The following is a 13491-nucleotide window of genomic DNA, read 5'->3' as shown; positions in this document are numbered from 1 at the left end:
GAACTCAGAGGCGCCGACGAACAGACTATCACATGATCACTGACGTCAGTCAGTGATCATGTGTGACTAGTGTGAGATGGAAAAACAGCCCTTCTCTCCTGAACCGCTGACTAGATTAGAAAATCTAGTCAGCGGCGCCCTGCAGGTCCCGGCGCCCTAGGCAACTGCCTAAGGTTGCCTAATGGGAGCGCCGGGCCTGGTTATCGCCATTGTGAGATGGTGGCTTGCGGAAGTACTTGTCTTAGTACAGTACAGTACAGTCTTTGGTAAATAAGCTTCCACATGCATGGGCATGGTCTTGCTTTTCTGGGGGGGGGGGGGAGTGGACCTAGTGGGCTACCTTGGGCTGGGTCACAGGGCTACCTGCATTTTTTTTCTTTCAAATGTTCCTATTAGGCTGCTGAGCTGAATCTCTCCCTACCAGCCAGCTCCTGTGCGTAGGGAAGCTTTCACCAGAGAGACCTGACCAATCATTTCGCCAGCGGGGGCTACTTCTGACGATACAGATGGAGAAAGTTGAATAGGTGTTTTTGCTGGAGAATCCTGTTGATAAATAGAGCTCTGTATTTAAAAAAAGGAGCTATGTATAAAGGTGCTTAAACAAGAGAAGGGGGTTTTATTACATCAAAATTTTCTTTGTTCCAGAAATGACTATGACAGTGTTGTAATTGGGACAAAATTGTGCATGATATTTTTAGATTTTATGTTTGCATTTCGCAAATAAATGTGGCAAAATGACAGTGCATTATATCAGAGACACTTGCTCAACTTATTCATTACCTGTGGTGAACTTAGTATAAGTGTAGATCAAATTGTTTCTGTCATCTAGAACCACTGCCCTTTTCTTCCCTTCTTTTTTATGCATATTTTACATGGTGAATGTGTTTTTCCGGTGTGCCAGATACACAGGTGAGATGCACAAAGCTATTTATAGACCTTATGTGAACTCTACAAAGGGCCAGCCCTCCGAAAAATGTAAAGGGTCCCAAACATGCATCATTTTGATTAAATAAGGGGCAAAACCACTGCATCAACAGCAGTCAATGGGTGTCACTCTTTTGAAGTCTTGAATCTATTTCCTATCTCCAATCATATATACATGTAGAAGACTTTTCAATAGATAATAAGGATGTTTACAACATCTGTACAGAGTACAGATGATTCTAGTTTTACATCTGCCAAATAGAATCTGCTAATATTCACATCAGACAAACAAAACCAAAATCCCTATGGTTTGGTTCATCTGTCTGGTAGCCCAATGAATATGTTAATGTCCCATGATACTTATATACAATGGCCAGCAACCTGAAATAAAAAATATACTGAAAAAGAGGTTGAACATAAATCTTATACCAAAACTATTATACTTGTTAGAGGATAAATATGGATAAGATCTATGAGGGTGGTATGTATGTTTGGACAGCCAATGAATTTTACCCTTTTATATTGATAAATTTGCATAAAGTACAATAAATTATTTTTTTTATATAGGCTTAATGAACATTTACAATTATTATTTTAAAACTGTGTTTGAAGTAACTGAAATCTATTTATGATTGAAAATTCAAATTGTAAAATTAAAAAATTGGAAATATTGCTACAGCAATTAATATCAGTGATTGGGATTACTGTAGCAAACCCAGTGGTTGGGGCATTGACTCTCTTTTGTGTAAATTGCAGCATACTTTTGGAGATGCGTACTTTAATATTTTTTCCAAGGAGCACTAGCTAAATGTCTTCCTATCACTACTCCATATTCTAGTGAGGTTGCTCCTATGGTTTTTACCACTACTGATCATAACAACCTGCACATATGAAGCTAAATGAGGTCAAAATGGATCTCATGGCCCTTTGACTAAAATCAAGTGTAGTACTGTCTTAGAAGGAACTGGAAGCCTCTCATGCACAGTCTTTCTGGATCTTCTGGAAGGTCAGTAGTGAAAGTCTTTATGGTTTTATGTACCCTGTAAGTAGCAAACTGGGGTTGGCCTTTCAATTCCCATTTCCCTGAACAATTTCATGGCTCTTCTATAGGGAAAATGTAGACCCTGGTAAAAAAAAAACCTTGAAGGACCTCTCTGTAAATTGAATTAACCTAGCCTTGTGTGAATTGAAGGATATGCAATTAAGGTTTAAAGAATGTGTGTTATTAAAGTCCATCTATAAGATCTAGAAGTGATAAAATAAAATGTAATTTCATTCACTAATTAAAAAGTAAAAGAAGATATATAAAAAAAACATAAAAAACAAACAGTGCTTCATTTTATGATTTTTAAAATAAAATTTTGCCTTTTAATTAGTGAATGGAATTACATCTTATTTTATACAGTGATTCACATATTTATCTCCATAATTATTTATGTATTTGTTTATTTATTTACATTATATTACAATAATTTGCAGAAATGTGTAACATATTGACCTCTAGAGCTGTATCTTTGTATCATTTTCTTTAGTATTATACAATTGGGATTAGATCAGCCTCCCTGATCATCACTTTAGGCAAGGTAGTAATTTATCACTTTTTCAGGGGACTTTTTTACTTGTTTTTATGTGTTGAAGGAGGGTTTGAAGGCCTGTCCCCATAGGAGCATTAAGGCCCAGACAGTCTGGGATAAACAGACTCTCCTCATTTTAGAGAGAGCACTTTTGGTGATAATGCAACTTTCTACACTTGGGTGTCAGAAATCATATATCTTGGACATATATCTGTCTCAATATAAGTCTGCATTCCAAAAACTCAGTGGGTGGGACATTGACTCACAGTGCTGCCACAAAAATAGAATTTTACAGATGTACCTTCTCATTTTTGAGAGACTTATTTGAATATTGTTTCCAAGTAGCTTTGTCATTAAGTCTCCCTATCACTAGTCAATGTTCTAAAGAGTCTACACCATATGCAAACCTTCCTACAAGATGTACATTAAAGAGCAGAAACAATTCTAATCCATACTGTCAGGAGATGTCTAGGTTAACAAGTGCACATTAATGTAGTCTAGTAAACTAGTGGTTATCTATCTTTGCTTCAGGACACATCCAGATTTGTTTAGACGATGTACAATGCCAAATTTGTTCAGTACACAGTAGCTGGCGTAATCAGGTTTTATCTACAGAATCTGACGCAACTTGGATAGACTTGCCCTTTTATCTCCCTTGTGATTGGTCTAGAACATACACTCCCTCTTGTCTTTAAATATTACACTGCTGAATGACACAAAAAACTCTTCTATAGGTATAAGCAGCCAAAAAAAAGATTCTCAAAATCAGTTAACTAGAAAGTGTGCGAACTGGATTTGGAGGTACAATTCAGATTTTCTTTATATCAATGTTACTTTGATTTTTATTTCAACCTTTAGAAATGTTAGCTTGCTTTTGTTTTCTACAGTTTATAATCAGAATACATGTGTACATTTTTAGAATGATGGATATTTTGTTTTAATGTTGTTTTCACACATGGTACTTAATTAAATTACAGCCTTTTTGTTTTACTTATAAGTAGCTACTTAATTTTAAACATTTAACTATTTTTATTGTTTGATATAGGTAGTTTTTAGTGCAAATACAATGTTGCATTTTTTTGTAGTCAATGATCTATTACATATCTTATTTATTGACATGTGCATTATTTTTTTGTATTCTGTAGCTTAACCCTGATTTTTATATAATAATAATTTTTTTTTTGTTTACACAAAATTATTTGCAGTTGCATTTGTACATGTAATTTCTGGTTATCTCTGTTGGCGATCATTTATTGGGCAACAATTTAACCTTTTATACATCTCTTTATCTGAATGTAGCCCAACTAGCTTGTGTATTGTTCTGACACATTCTAACATCTTAGTTTTTGAGCCTTGGTAATCAGGACACTTTTTTACTGTTGTACGAGCCAAAGCGTTTATTAACCCGCTAACTTGGCTAAAAAAAACAGAAAGCTATGCCTAAAATCAGCTTTTTCTCAAAAAGGTTGTTAGATGTATAAAAACGTTTATGCAGGAAAAATATATTTAGGTTGTGGATGTTATCATATTGTCATATTAGGTATTTGTTCTCGCAATCTATTCTCCCCTGCTATCGCCATTCTGAGATGGCAAAAGGAGTTCAGCAGCAGTACTTGTACCGCCGCTGAGCTTGTTAAATAGCCTTTACCAAAGAGTCCTGGTGAAAGCTAACACAAGCCAAACACAGAATCGGTAATTACGGAGAAGCTGGCTGGTGATACACTATAAATAGGGAGAAGCCCTAAATTTAGTGAAAACTCTTGTTGCATAAGATAAAGGGCTTTTCTGCCTATCATAAATAGGTCCCAAAGTCATATAAATGGTTGCTAAAAAATGAAAAACATTTGCTTGCACTGTATGAACAAGAACCTTATATCAGTTACATACATCAATTTGTCACAAAGTTGATTGTTAGTTACTATTTTAAATACTGTAAAATGTACAGCAGTTAAGCACTTGTTCAATATAGTATAGGCTATTTAGAATATGTGCTGTTATGCCATCCTTGTCATACATGATCATACTTTTAAGAGCAGAACTGGTACAGAACTTCCAACATCTTATCCAATGATATGCATTCTAACATACCAGTCAATTACCTCCCCAACGAAGAACACTTGTTAAATCTCTCACTAGATTAGCATTTTTTAGGATAAGGGAAAGCATTCCACTTGCCTAAAGTCTTGTTCCTCCTTGCCCTCTATTGTCCAAACTACAGTGTGAAATATAGTGGCACTAAATTCTAATAATACTGGAGGATTCTGGGAGTTTAGGTTTAGTAAAACCGAAATGCAAAAACTATGAGAAATAGGAATCTTTGGCATGTTATAGTGGCCAAAAATCTATTTGTTTGTATTCCTGAAGAATAAAAAACTTGTTTGTTAGACAACATGTTTAATTTCAAATACTAAGGACTTTGCTGTCGATACCTCAATTACAACCTTCCTACAACCAATCTTATTGTTCTAAACAGGAAAACCATGTGAAAAGTGAATAAAAAGGTAACAACACAGCACAAAGAGCATTGATGTGCAGTAATCTACAACAACCAGACAGGATTTAGCTTTGAACAGTGTACTGTAAAGAAGCCTAACATCTGACTAGTTGCTATGGGATACAGCACGTGTTCTACTATTTTGTTAATGGACCTTATTCATTTCTGTGTCAATATTGTAATCTTCACTATGATAGTAAAGTGTATTGAGCTGTGCTTTTACAAAAGCAGCTTGCTGCATTTTTCTGTTAATTACCATTTTAGTCAATTGAAATGCATCGTCAAAGCGTTAGCAATATACTCACACATTATTTATTATTGTATTTTATATATGTTTTTGGTGAATTGTTGGTGTGCTTATTGTGATATATTTTACAGTTACATAAATGTCCTTCATAACAGAAGTGGTACAGTCAACTCCTTTATTTATTGTTTTCAACTCTTAAAAAAGAAAACATAAAATGCTAAATATCATCATCATTATCATCAACATTTGTTTATATAGTGCCAGGAAATTCCGCTTTACAAACACACTAATAAAACAATAATGGGCAATACAGGCAGACAGAGAGGTAAGAAGGCCCCACTGGCTAGCTTACAATCTATGAGACAATGGAAGTGTGATACATGAGGTTATGTGATACATATTGCATATTGGTCCAACCAGATTGCAAAGGTAAAAGGTGATTTAGTGGGCTATGTGATCCAGTCGCACAGCAATGTTGGCCAAAGGGTTGTTGTCTTGAGTTAACTGTGTGAATGGTGGTAATAGGTTACCTTAGGGAGGGTGTTTGGGGAATTTAATAAGACTGAGGAGGTGGGTTTTCAGAGAACGTTTGAAGACTAGACTTATTGTGCAAGGGAGGGTATTCCTTATAAATATTGGATGCACTGGCCATAATGTGAAAGGGGGTGTGGTCATGTCACAGTAGGGACATTACCACCCTTGGGGTGTGCCTAGCGCTTCTGAAGCATTAGGTCACTTTTAATCCCCTTTTCCTTTCCATAAAAGCCATACATTTCCATGGACACCAGTGGCAGGTGCATACAGCACACATGCACTAATCCTCAGCATAGGTGCACGGGACATATCTAACAACATTCTGACTATCAGGACAAAGCTGCTGGCAGTCAGTACAGTGGGACAGACCCCTCATTCGGGACTCTCCAGCCTAAATAGGGACAGGGGAATCTATATACTAACTAATCTGTTAGAAATGGATGCACAATCCTGTTGGAATTTGCAGACCCTATCATGATAAGGACATAATGGCTTTAAATGGGGGGTATTCAATTGTTAGCGAGATCCCCGGAAAAACGAGCGCTCAAAATATATTAGCGTTAATACGGTAATATGCGCGTAAATACCGTTAATACGGTAGTATACTCGCTGAATTTCATCTCGCAGCTCAGGGAGCTGCGAGATGAAATTCAGCGAGTAATTACCGTATTAACGCTAATATTTTTAGAGCGCTCGTTTTCCAGGGATCTTGCTAATAATTGAATACCCCCTATAAAGCCATTATATTATCCCTATTATCATAGCCATATAATATAACAGCCATATAATATATATTATTGCATTTGTTTTCAACAATAGTTACAATAACATGGAAAGAAACATGAAAAGAAATATAGAGGAATGAGCAATTAAATGGGCTCTAATATCAAAAATGTGTACAATGTATTTTTAAACATAATGTTACTGAGAACATGGCTGTTATGCTTATGTTCTTAATTGATAGGATAATTGCACTAATGTCTACATTTTACTGTTGTGTTATTGTCAGAAATGTATCTATATGCTGGACCTGCAGTTGTCACTATCTCAGTAGGGTTTCTAGTAGGTTGCTCTATTCCTGCTGTTTAATTGATAATGATGTTTTTACTGATTGGGTACTTTTTTTAGATTAACGGCACAATTGAGCACCTAATCATGTCATTCATGCCTAACCTTGCTTTGCTACCACTGGAAAACCATGAAAAGGGCAGAGTTATTGCTGTGCATTTCAGCATGGCCACCATACTTTAAGTTTTGTCAGTTCATACTACTTATCTAAAAGAAATTTACTCCACAAAGTGGCCTTAGGCAAGGTAATTTTGGTAATTTAGCACTCCTGCTAAGTGGTCTTATTAATTCTAGCTTCACTGGGACCTCTTATTAGGATCAGAAGATAACTACCCCTCTCCCCCACCACCCCCCTGAATCTGTACACACAGCCTCTGCAAATTTGCACATATCCTTTGAGGCATTACTGTTCTGACACCCACCTTTCAGCTATGCACACAGATTCAACAAAGCAGGTACTCTGTACACAGCATAATGGATTATGAACATACTTGGACCAATAGGAATTGATTGGTCCGTGCCGTCAATTTCCTCCACCCACAGCCCGTCTCTGTGTCCCCGCCCCTTTTCGCCTGTGTGTGGCCATCATAAAGTCTTTTAGGGACACAGAGATAAAAACAATAACTTACATTAACTTACAATTTTATTTTTGGAATAATTATTAAACGACATAGTATATATTGCAAAAAAATAAATATCCCTCCTACTGTGAAATGGTTATTCAATGGCAACGTTACATTGCAAACAACAATGTTAGCTAAGTGTAGTGTAACTTTCACAAAATAAGTAATGTATACATTACTTACATACTATTTGATCAATTGTTTCTCAGTTCATATAAAAGACAAACTGAAAAACTTTCAGGTTTTTTTGCTGCAGTGAGCAAGATCAATTACTAATCAACGCTCATCTGAGAAATTTGTAATGGATTCTTTATGTTTTGTTTGCAGAACAAAGTGTTCTGAAGCCAATACATTGTGAGAGAAGCCTTAATAAGAACGATAGTGTTTGCTTTGAGGAAAAGTGTTGGTCATTTCATTAACGGCTGACTGCTTAAAATGGACCGCATGGAGCTGCAAAGAGTCAACACAGATGATGACAGCAACAGTGGAGAGAGCACTGAAGATGGATATTGCAAAGATATGGACTCTGAGAAAGTTACTATAAGCAGGTAGGACATGTAAATTAAAGTGCACTGCAAGAACATTCAATCAGAGCTACTGCACTACTGTATCATATATTCTGTTATTACAATGTACATTGTCAGTGCTTTATTCAAGCACTTACAAATTGCTTTTGAAATGCTAAAATAAATCTAATATTATTATTACATAGAAATAGTTACTATGTAATAATAATGTTAAAAAGTTCTACATTAGGAGTTAGAGGAGTTTACCTGAGCTCATGCAGCTCCTCTGCATGAAGGATTAAAGTTATTTTTTATTTATTCTAGTAGTGTGTGCATACCTCCATACACATACTCAGAGAGAGGCTTTAATAGAAGCATCCAATCAACAAAGGCTACAATTGTACAACTGATATTAAAGTCCAGGAGGTAAATTTATCAAGCTGCGGGTTTGAAAAAGTGAAGATATTGCCTATAGCAACCAATCATATTCTAGTAATCAATTATTTAGTACATTCTACAAAATGACATCTGGAATCTGATTGGTTGCTATAGGCAAAATTTCAGCTTTTCAAACCCGCAGTTTGATAAATGTAACCCCAAGAGTGATTTTCAGGGGGGTCTTGCCAGGGTGATCACCACACACCTTTACAAGTACTGAACTATGCAGTCAAGTTTAGCTGGGTCAGACCCAGACTTTCAGATGCATCCTGCGTCCTCTACTGCAATTGCTGAGCATCTGACTTTCAGCAGAATGGGAATATTGCTAGACAATGTCTGAGGTGCTGCCAATGGAGAGCAGATATTCTTTGCAGGAAGAACTGTACCTGATGTCTATCTTACCTCAAGGTCAGCACGGCCACGAGGATCAGTCTTTGAATTAGTTTGTTTTGCTGTGTGATTACCTGGTTCCTTTTGTACTTAGAATTCCTACTTACTAAGGTGAAATGTATGACCAGTGTTGGCATGTTGTTTTCACGTTTAGGTCTCCTTTAATAGAATTAGTACTATGTTATGTAAACATTGTTACATGTTGCTGTTGTCTCATATAGTCAATATGCTGATGAGGGAGATGCTGAAAGTCAGAAGTTTCTTACAAATGGGATGGGTGGAAAGAAGAAACTGGAAGAATACACAGAAGAGCATGTAAGTGTCATTGTTCACTGGCCTAACTGGGGAATTACTGTGGACAACCACACGTATAATTGTAAGTTGAAGGTTAGAAAATGTTTGCTCTCATATTTTACAGTGGCTGCAGCTTACTTTTATATTGTTTGCAAACTTATGCCCATCTTTACATTTGTTCCCTTTTAATACATTTTGCTGAGTAACATAACTGTGGTTAAGGCATCCCATACATACATCAAGATTAACCACACGATCTGGCTTTTTACGTATGTAATTTAAATACCACGATTTTATATGTAATGCCAGCCTCATATTTCCCGCTGTGGAACACTGTCCTTAACCCTGTGACATTACCATCTATGTTGATTTGACACAGTAAGTCTCAGAAAATGTAGGACAGTGTCAATAAGTTTGAATTGTGTGTAATTATTAACTCATACATGCACCACAGCTCTGCACACGTCATAGATAAAGGTCATCAAGTTGTTGAGAAATCCATGACCTATTGGCAGAATATGTCTGTGTGAAATTCTGTTTCCAACTGTTGAAAAATCTGTCTTTACTTTTACCAAAAGCATCCCGGGACTACTTCATTTGGAATGTCGGTGTTCAACCTAAGCAATGCCATCATGGGCAGTGGAATTCTGGGACTTTCATATGCCATGGCTAATACAGGCATCATACTGTTTGTGTAAGTAGAATATATGAACTGAAATGTCACTTGTTCAGACTCCCTATATAAGTCATATCAATATCATATCAAAAGCTTCTATGATAGACCTGTTAGACAGATTTTTTACCTAAAAATGGAAATCCTGTTTAAATGAATGGGACATTATACGGCATAAGAAAAGCTCTGATAATAATTTAGAAAAACAATAATTAAAAAAGTTGTGCAGTATACCTCCCACTCCCAAATTACTCAAACAGCACCAACACTAGACATCTTTGGCTGGCTCTTACTAAAGCAGCATGGTGGCACAGTGGTTATCATTGCTGCCTCACAGAGCTTGGGTCATGAGTTTGGTTCCAAAAAGGGCCCCATCTGTGTAGAATTTGCATGTTCTCACATGTTTGCTTTAGTTTCTTCTGGGTGCTCCAGTTTCCTCACACAGTCCAAAAACATTGGTAGGTTAATTGGCTTCTGTAAAATTTGAACCTAGTGTGCTTGTGTGTGTGTGTGTGTGTGTCTTAGAGAATTTAGATTGCAAGCTCCCATTAAGCAGGGACTGATGTGGGTGACGACATATTCTCTGTACAGTGCATCAGAATATGATTGGTGCTATATAAATAATTGATAATCATGACAGGAGGAAATGAACATTGGATCCCTCTACTAGAGTAGAAACCAGCCCTAGGCTGGTGTGCACAGGAATAGAGTCTATCTGGGGGAGGGGTAACTGCTAAACAATAGCGTGACCGCACTCTCAGGACTACCAGCTCCATTCTGAAAAAAGCTGGGGCTTTTTCTGGTCTCCCTGTTAATGAGGAATGGTTGGATCCCTGGTTTGGCAATTTTACCACCCAGTATAATGGTAAGAGGCATCTAAAAACAAAATAGTAAATATATGTAAATTAAACACATACACAGTTATTGAAATAAAAATTCCCCCATAAACGCTCATTATATTAATGAAAAATATACGTTTTATTTATACCCCATACTAAACTTAGAAAATATTGCAGACAGTAAGTGCACATTTACATAAGAGGTAGCCGTAGCACTGACTCTAGACTGGACTTGATAAAACATGGTACAATTACATGTATTTTCACTTTAGACTCCTCTGATTGGAGATATTATAAATGAAATTATTAAATTAAATTTTACTGAAACGTCTGTTGAATGATCACTAAACACCAACAGTGAAATTCTGCATCGATATTGCTGGCGGTAGCCCTCGCCGGCAATAGGATTTGTCAGGTTTCACCTGTAAAAAGTTTCCTCAACCAAAACATGGGGAAGGCTATTTAACAAGCATCGCAGCAGTACATGTACCGCCACAATACTTGTGCTCAATGTCGACAACAGAGAAGAATGGGTGAAAAAATGCTATCTTCTGTTGATAAAGCATTTTTTCAATGGTCAGTATTTTTTATTTTATATTACATATTTTATTCTATTTTGTTTTAATTATTTTGTTTTCTAAGTGGAACAGAAAAGCCCAAGTCTGCTTGCGCTTACCCTAAGACTGGCCCAGCGAAGTTGTAAATTAACCCTTACCACTCCCCAGGCTTCATGCATGTAAAACATCCGGTTTTACTTTGTGGTTTGTCTATGTTGAGCACCTGGCAAGATGTACTGTTTGACGTCATGCTTTGTGATGTACGGTTTTGCCTTCAGGAAATTGCACTATTTACAAACTGAACACCGGAAAGCATGAAAACCTATGGTTTGGTAAACCTGCACTTTTGTAAATCTCCCCCTAAGAATTTGTTAGTCTGCAACATCCCCTCTTCATTACACAAATCTATAACCTCTGATAACGACTGAGGAATGAAACACACCTCCTTTACTTGATTAGCAGGCTGTCATAATTTAAACTGACTGCACCTAGCACAAAGCCACTCCTCTGATGAACTCCGAAACAACGTAGTTCGGTGCACTACTCACTGAAGCAATGGACTCACACTGAAATCTTTCAGTTCTGTATGCTACTTGGAATTTATTTTGAAGTCTGCTGTCTTATTTGACGAGCAAGAATTTCTATGCATCTGGAAAGCGTAATTATATTTTTGTAAAGCTGATATTCAGACAGTTTACCAACACTTTGAAGCCCCATTTCTTCCTTGTTACCAAAATGTAAATGTTCAAATATGAAGAATAAAGATAAGACACATTTTTCAGCATAACTTGATATTCCACTGCAGCTCTATATTACTTTAGTGTATAACCTCTCCACTCCACTGTAATCTACTGAAGCTCCTCCCACATTTTTAAGACATTGATTTTGTGGTAGTTGAAACAGGTCAAAAAGCTGAGAGCACTCAGTAAATCTACTGTTATATAACTTTCATTGCCCCTATGTATGAAAGTCTGTGAAAAATTATGGTAGAAATATTTAACTTTGTATAAACACTGCAAAGATTTTATGTATTTTTATGTATTTAGTAAGCTTGGTAATACACGATATTAGTTAGTGATAGAGTTACTTAACTTAATCTTGTAAAGGTGCTGCCCCATTATGAAATTATAGATTGTTGCTGTTGTTCTGAATATGTCATGTTATCAGAACTAGGAACCTTTCATTCATGAGAAAATTTTAATGTACTGACAGTATAACTAGAATTTATAGCTTCTTTCGGTTTTCTATAAAATTTCTTATCCAAGCTCATCTTATACCTGATGAACTAAAGTTAATTGTGTTAATTGGCAGGCCTTAGACCGTACATTTACAATTTAAGTACTGACATACCAGTAGTAATACAAATTATCTTCTGAAAGGAATAGATCACAATGCTGCTCATTAGTCACATTCTAATTCACTGGTGGAGCTCAGATTTCTCTCAAACAACTATCATGTTGGAACAAAGACAAACATATGTCAAATATCACTGAAAGACACAAATATACTGTATGTCTGTGTGCGTATGTGAGTTTTAGTGAACTCCGACAAACTCCTATATTGTACATGTGTTTTATTTATATATAAATTCTTAAAAATAATATATGTATGACTCCTTATGTCATTATTGATTATCAGTGTTTAGTGATGTCAAACTTTATGTCCATAAATGTTGTATTTAATGTCCATAATAAATGCTGTATTTAAAGACACTAGTGTGAGAGTCAAAATAATATATCATATACCATATATATTTGTTAAAATAAGTAAGGTGGAAAATGTAGAAGTATATTAACTGGCTAGTAAAATGTAAAGAAGCTTAGGTTGTCACTAATTTTATACCATAAGAACATGTACAAATGTACTAGATTTGAAAATGTTATTTATACATATGTCGGCTATTGATAAATGGCTTTTCTCTCATTTATTTGCTTTATGATAATATAGCAAGTGTTCAAAAGCCTACATTGTTTTTCCCTTTCCCATACTTTCATATATTAGTGTTAGAGACAGGCAGACTGGTAGAGGTATTTTTTGATATACTGTATAATAATTTGTGTACAATAACATGTACAGCATTGATAAGCCACATGCCGCTGACATATTTGTTTACCGGAACTAAAGCCTGCAAAGAAAGACCAATCTGTTTGACATTGACTGCAGTACAAAAAAGGGGAAAGAGGCAATGTATTTGCTATTCCCATACAGTTAAAGGATAACCCCTTCTTCATCAATCAAGTCCCCCACATATAGGAAATATGGTAGCTTTCCTCCTACAATATTAAATCTATCCACAGCTATACAGTAGAGCTCAGTAAAAACTATTCTGT

At 36.1% G+C, this 13491-nt stretch overlaps 1 protein-coding gene across 2 annotated transcripts in view; it reads left to right on the top strand.

The window, feature by feature from the left end:
• The window catches only part of SLC38A4 (solute carrier family 38 member 4), an 88830-nt gene that overhangs the window by 47870 nt on the left and 27469 nt on the right, over positions 1-13491 (top strand). Inside the window, exons 1-4 of one of the 2 annotated variants that reach the window (XM_075209086.1) lie at positions 3197-3299; positions 7792-8012; positions 9020-9113; positions 9671-9786. In XM_075209086.1, the coding sequence (XP_075065187.1) occupies positions 7900-8012; positions 9020-9113; positions 9671-9786 (323 nt within the window). In that variant the 5' untranslated portion in view covers positions 3197-3299; positions 7792-7899. Of the gene's footprint in view, positions 1-3196; positions 3300-7791; positions 8013-9019; positions 9114-9670; positions 9787-13491 lie in introns of those variants that run through there. The other variant, XM_075209088.1, reaches the window with a different exon arrangement.

This window comes from Mixophyes fleayi, chromosome 4 (assembly GCF_038048845.1).
Source record: "Mixophyes fleayi isolate aMixFle1 chromosome 4, aMixFle1.hap1, whole genome shotgun sequence".
Taxonomy (NCBI): domain Eukaryota; kingdom Metazoa; phylum Chordata; class Amphibia; order Anura; family Limnodynastidae; genus Mixophyes; species Mixophyes fleayi.
This window is presented reverse-complemented; position numbering and strand designations above follow the sequence as displayed.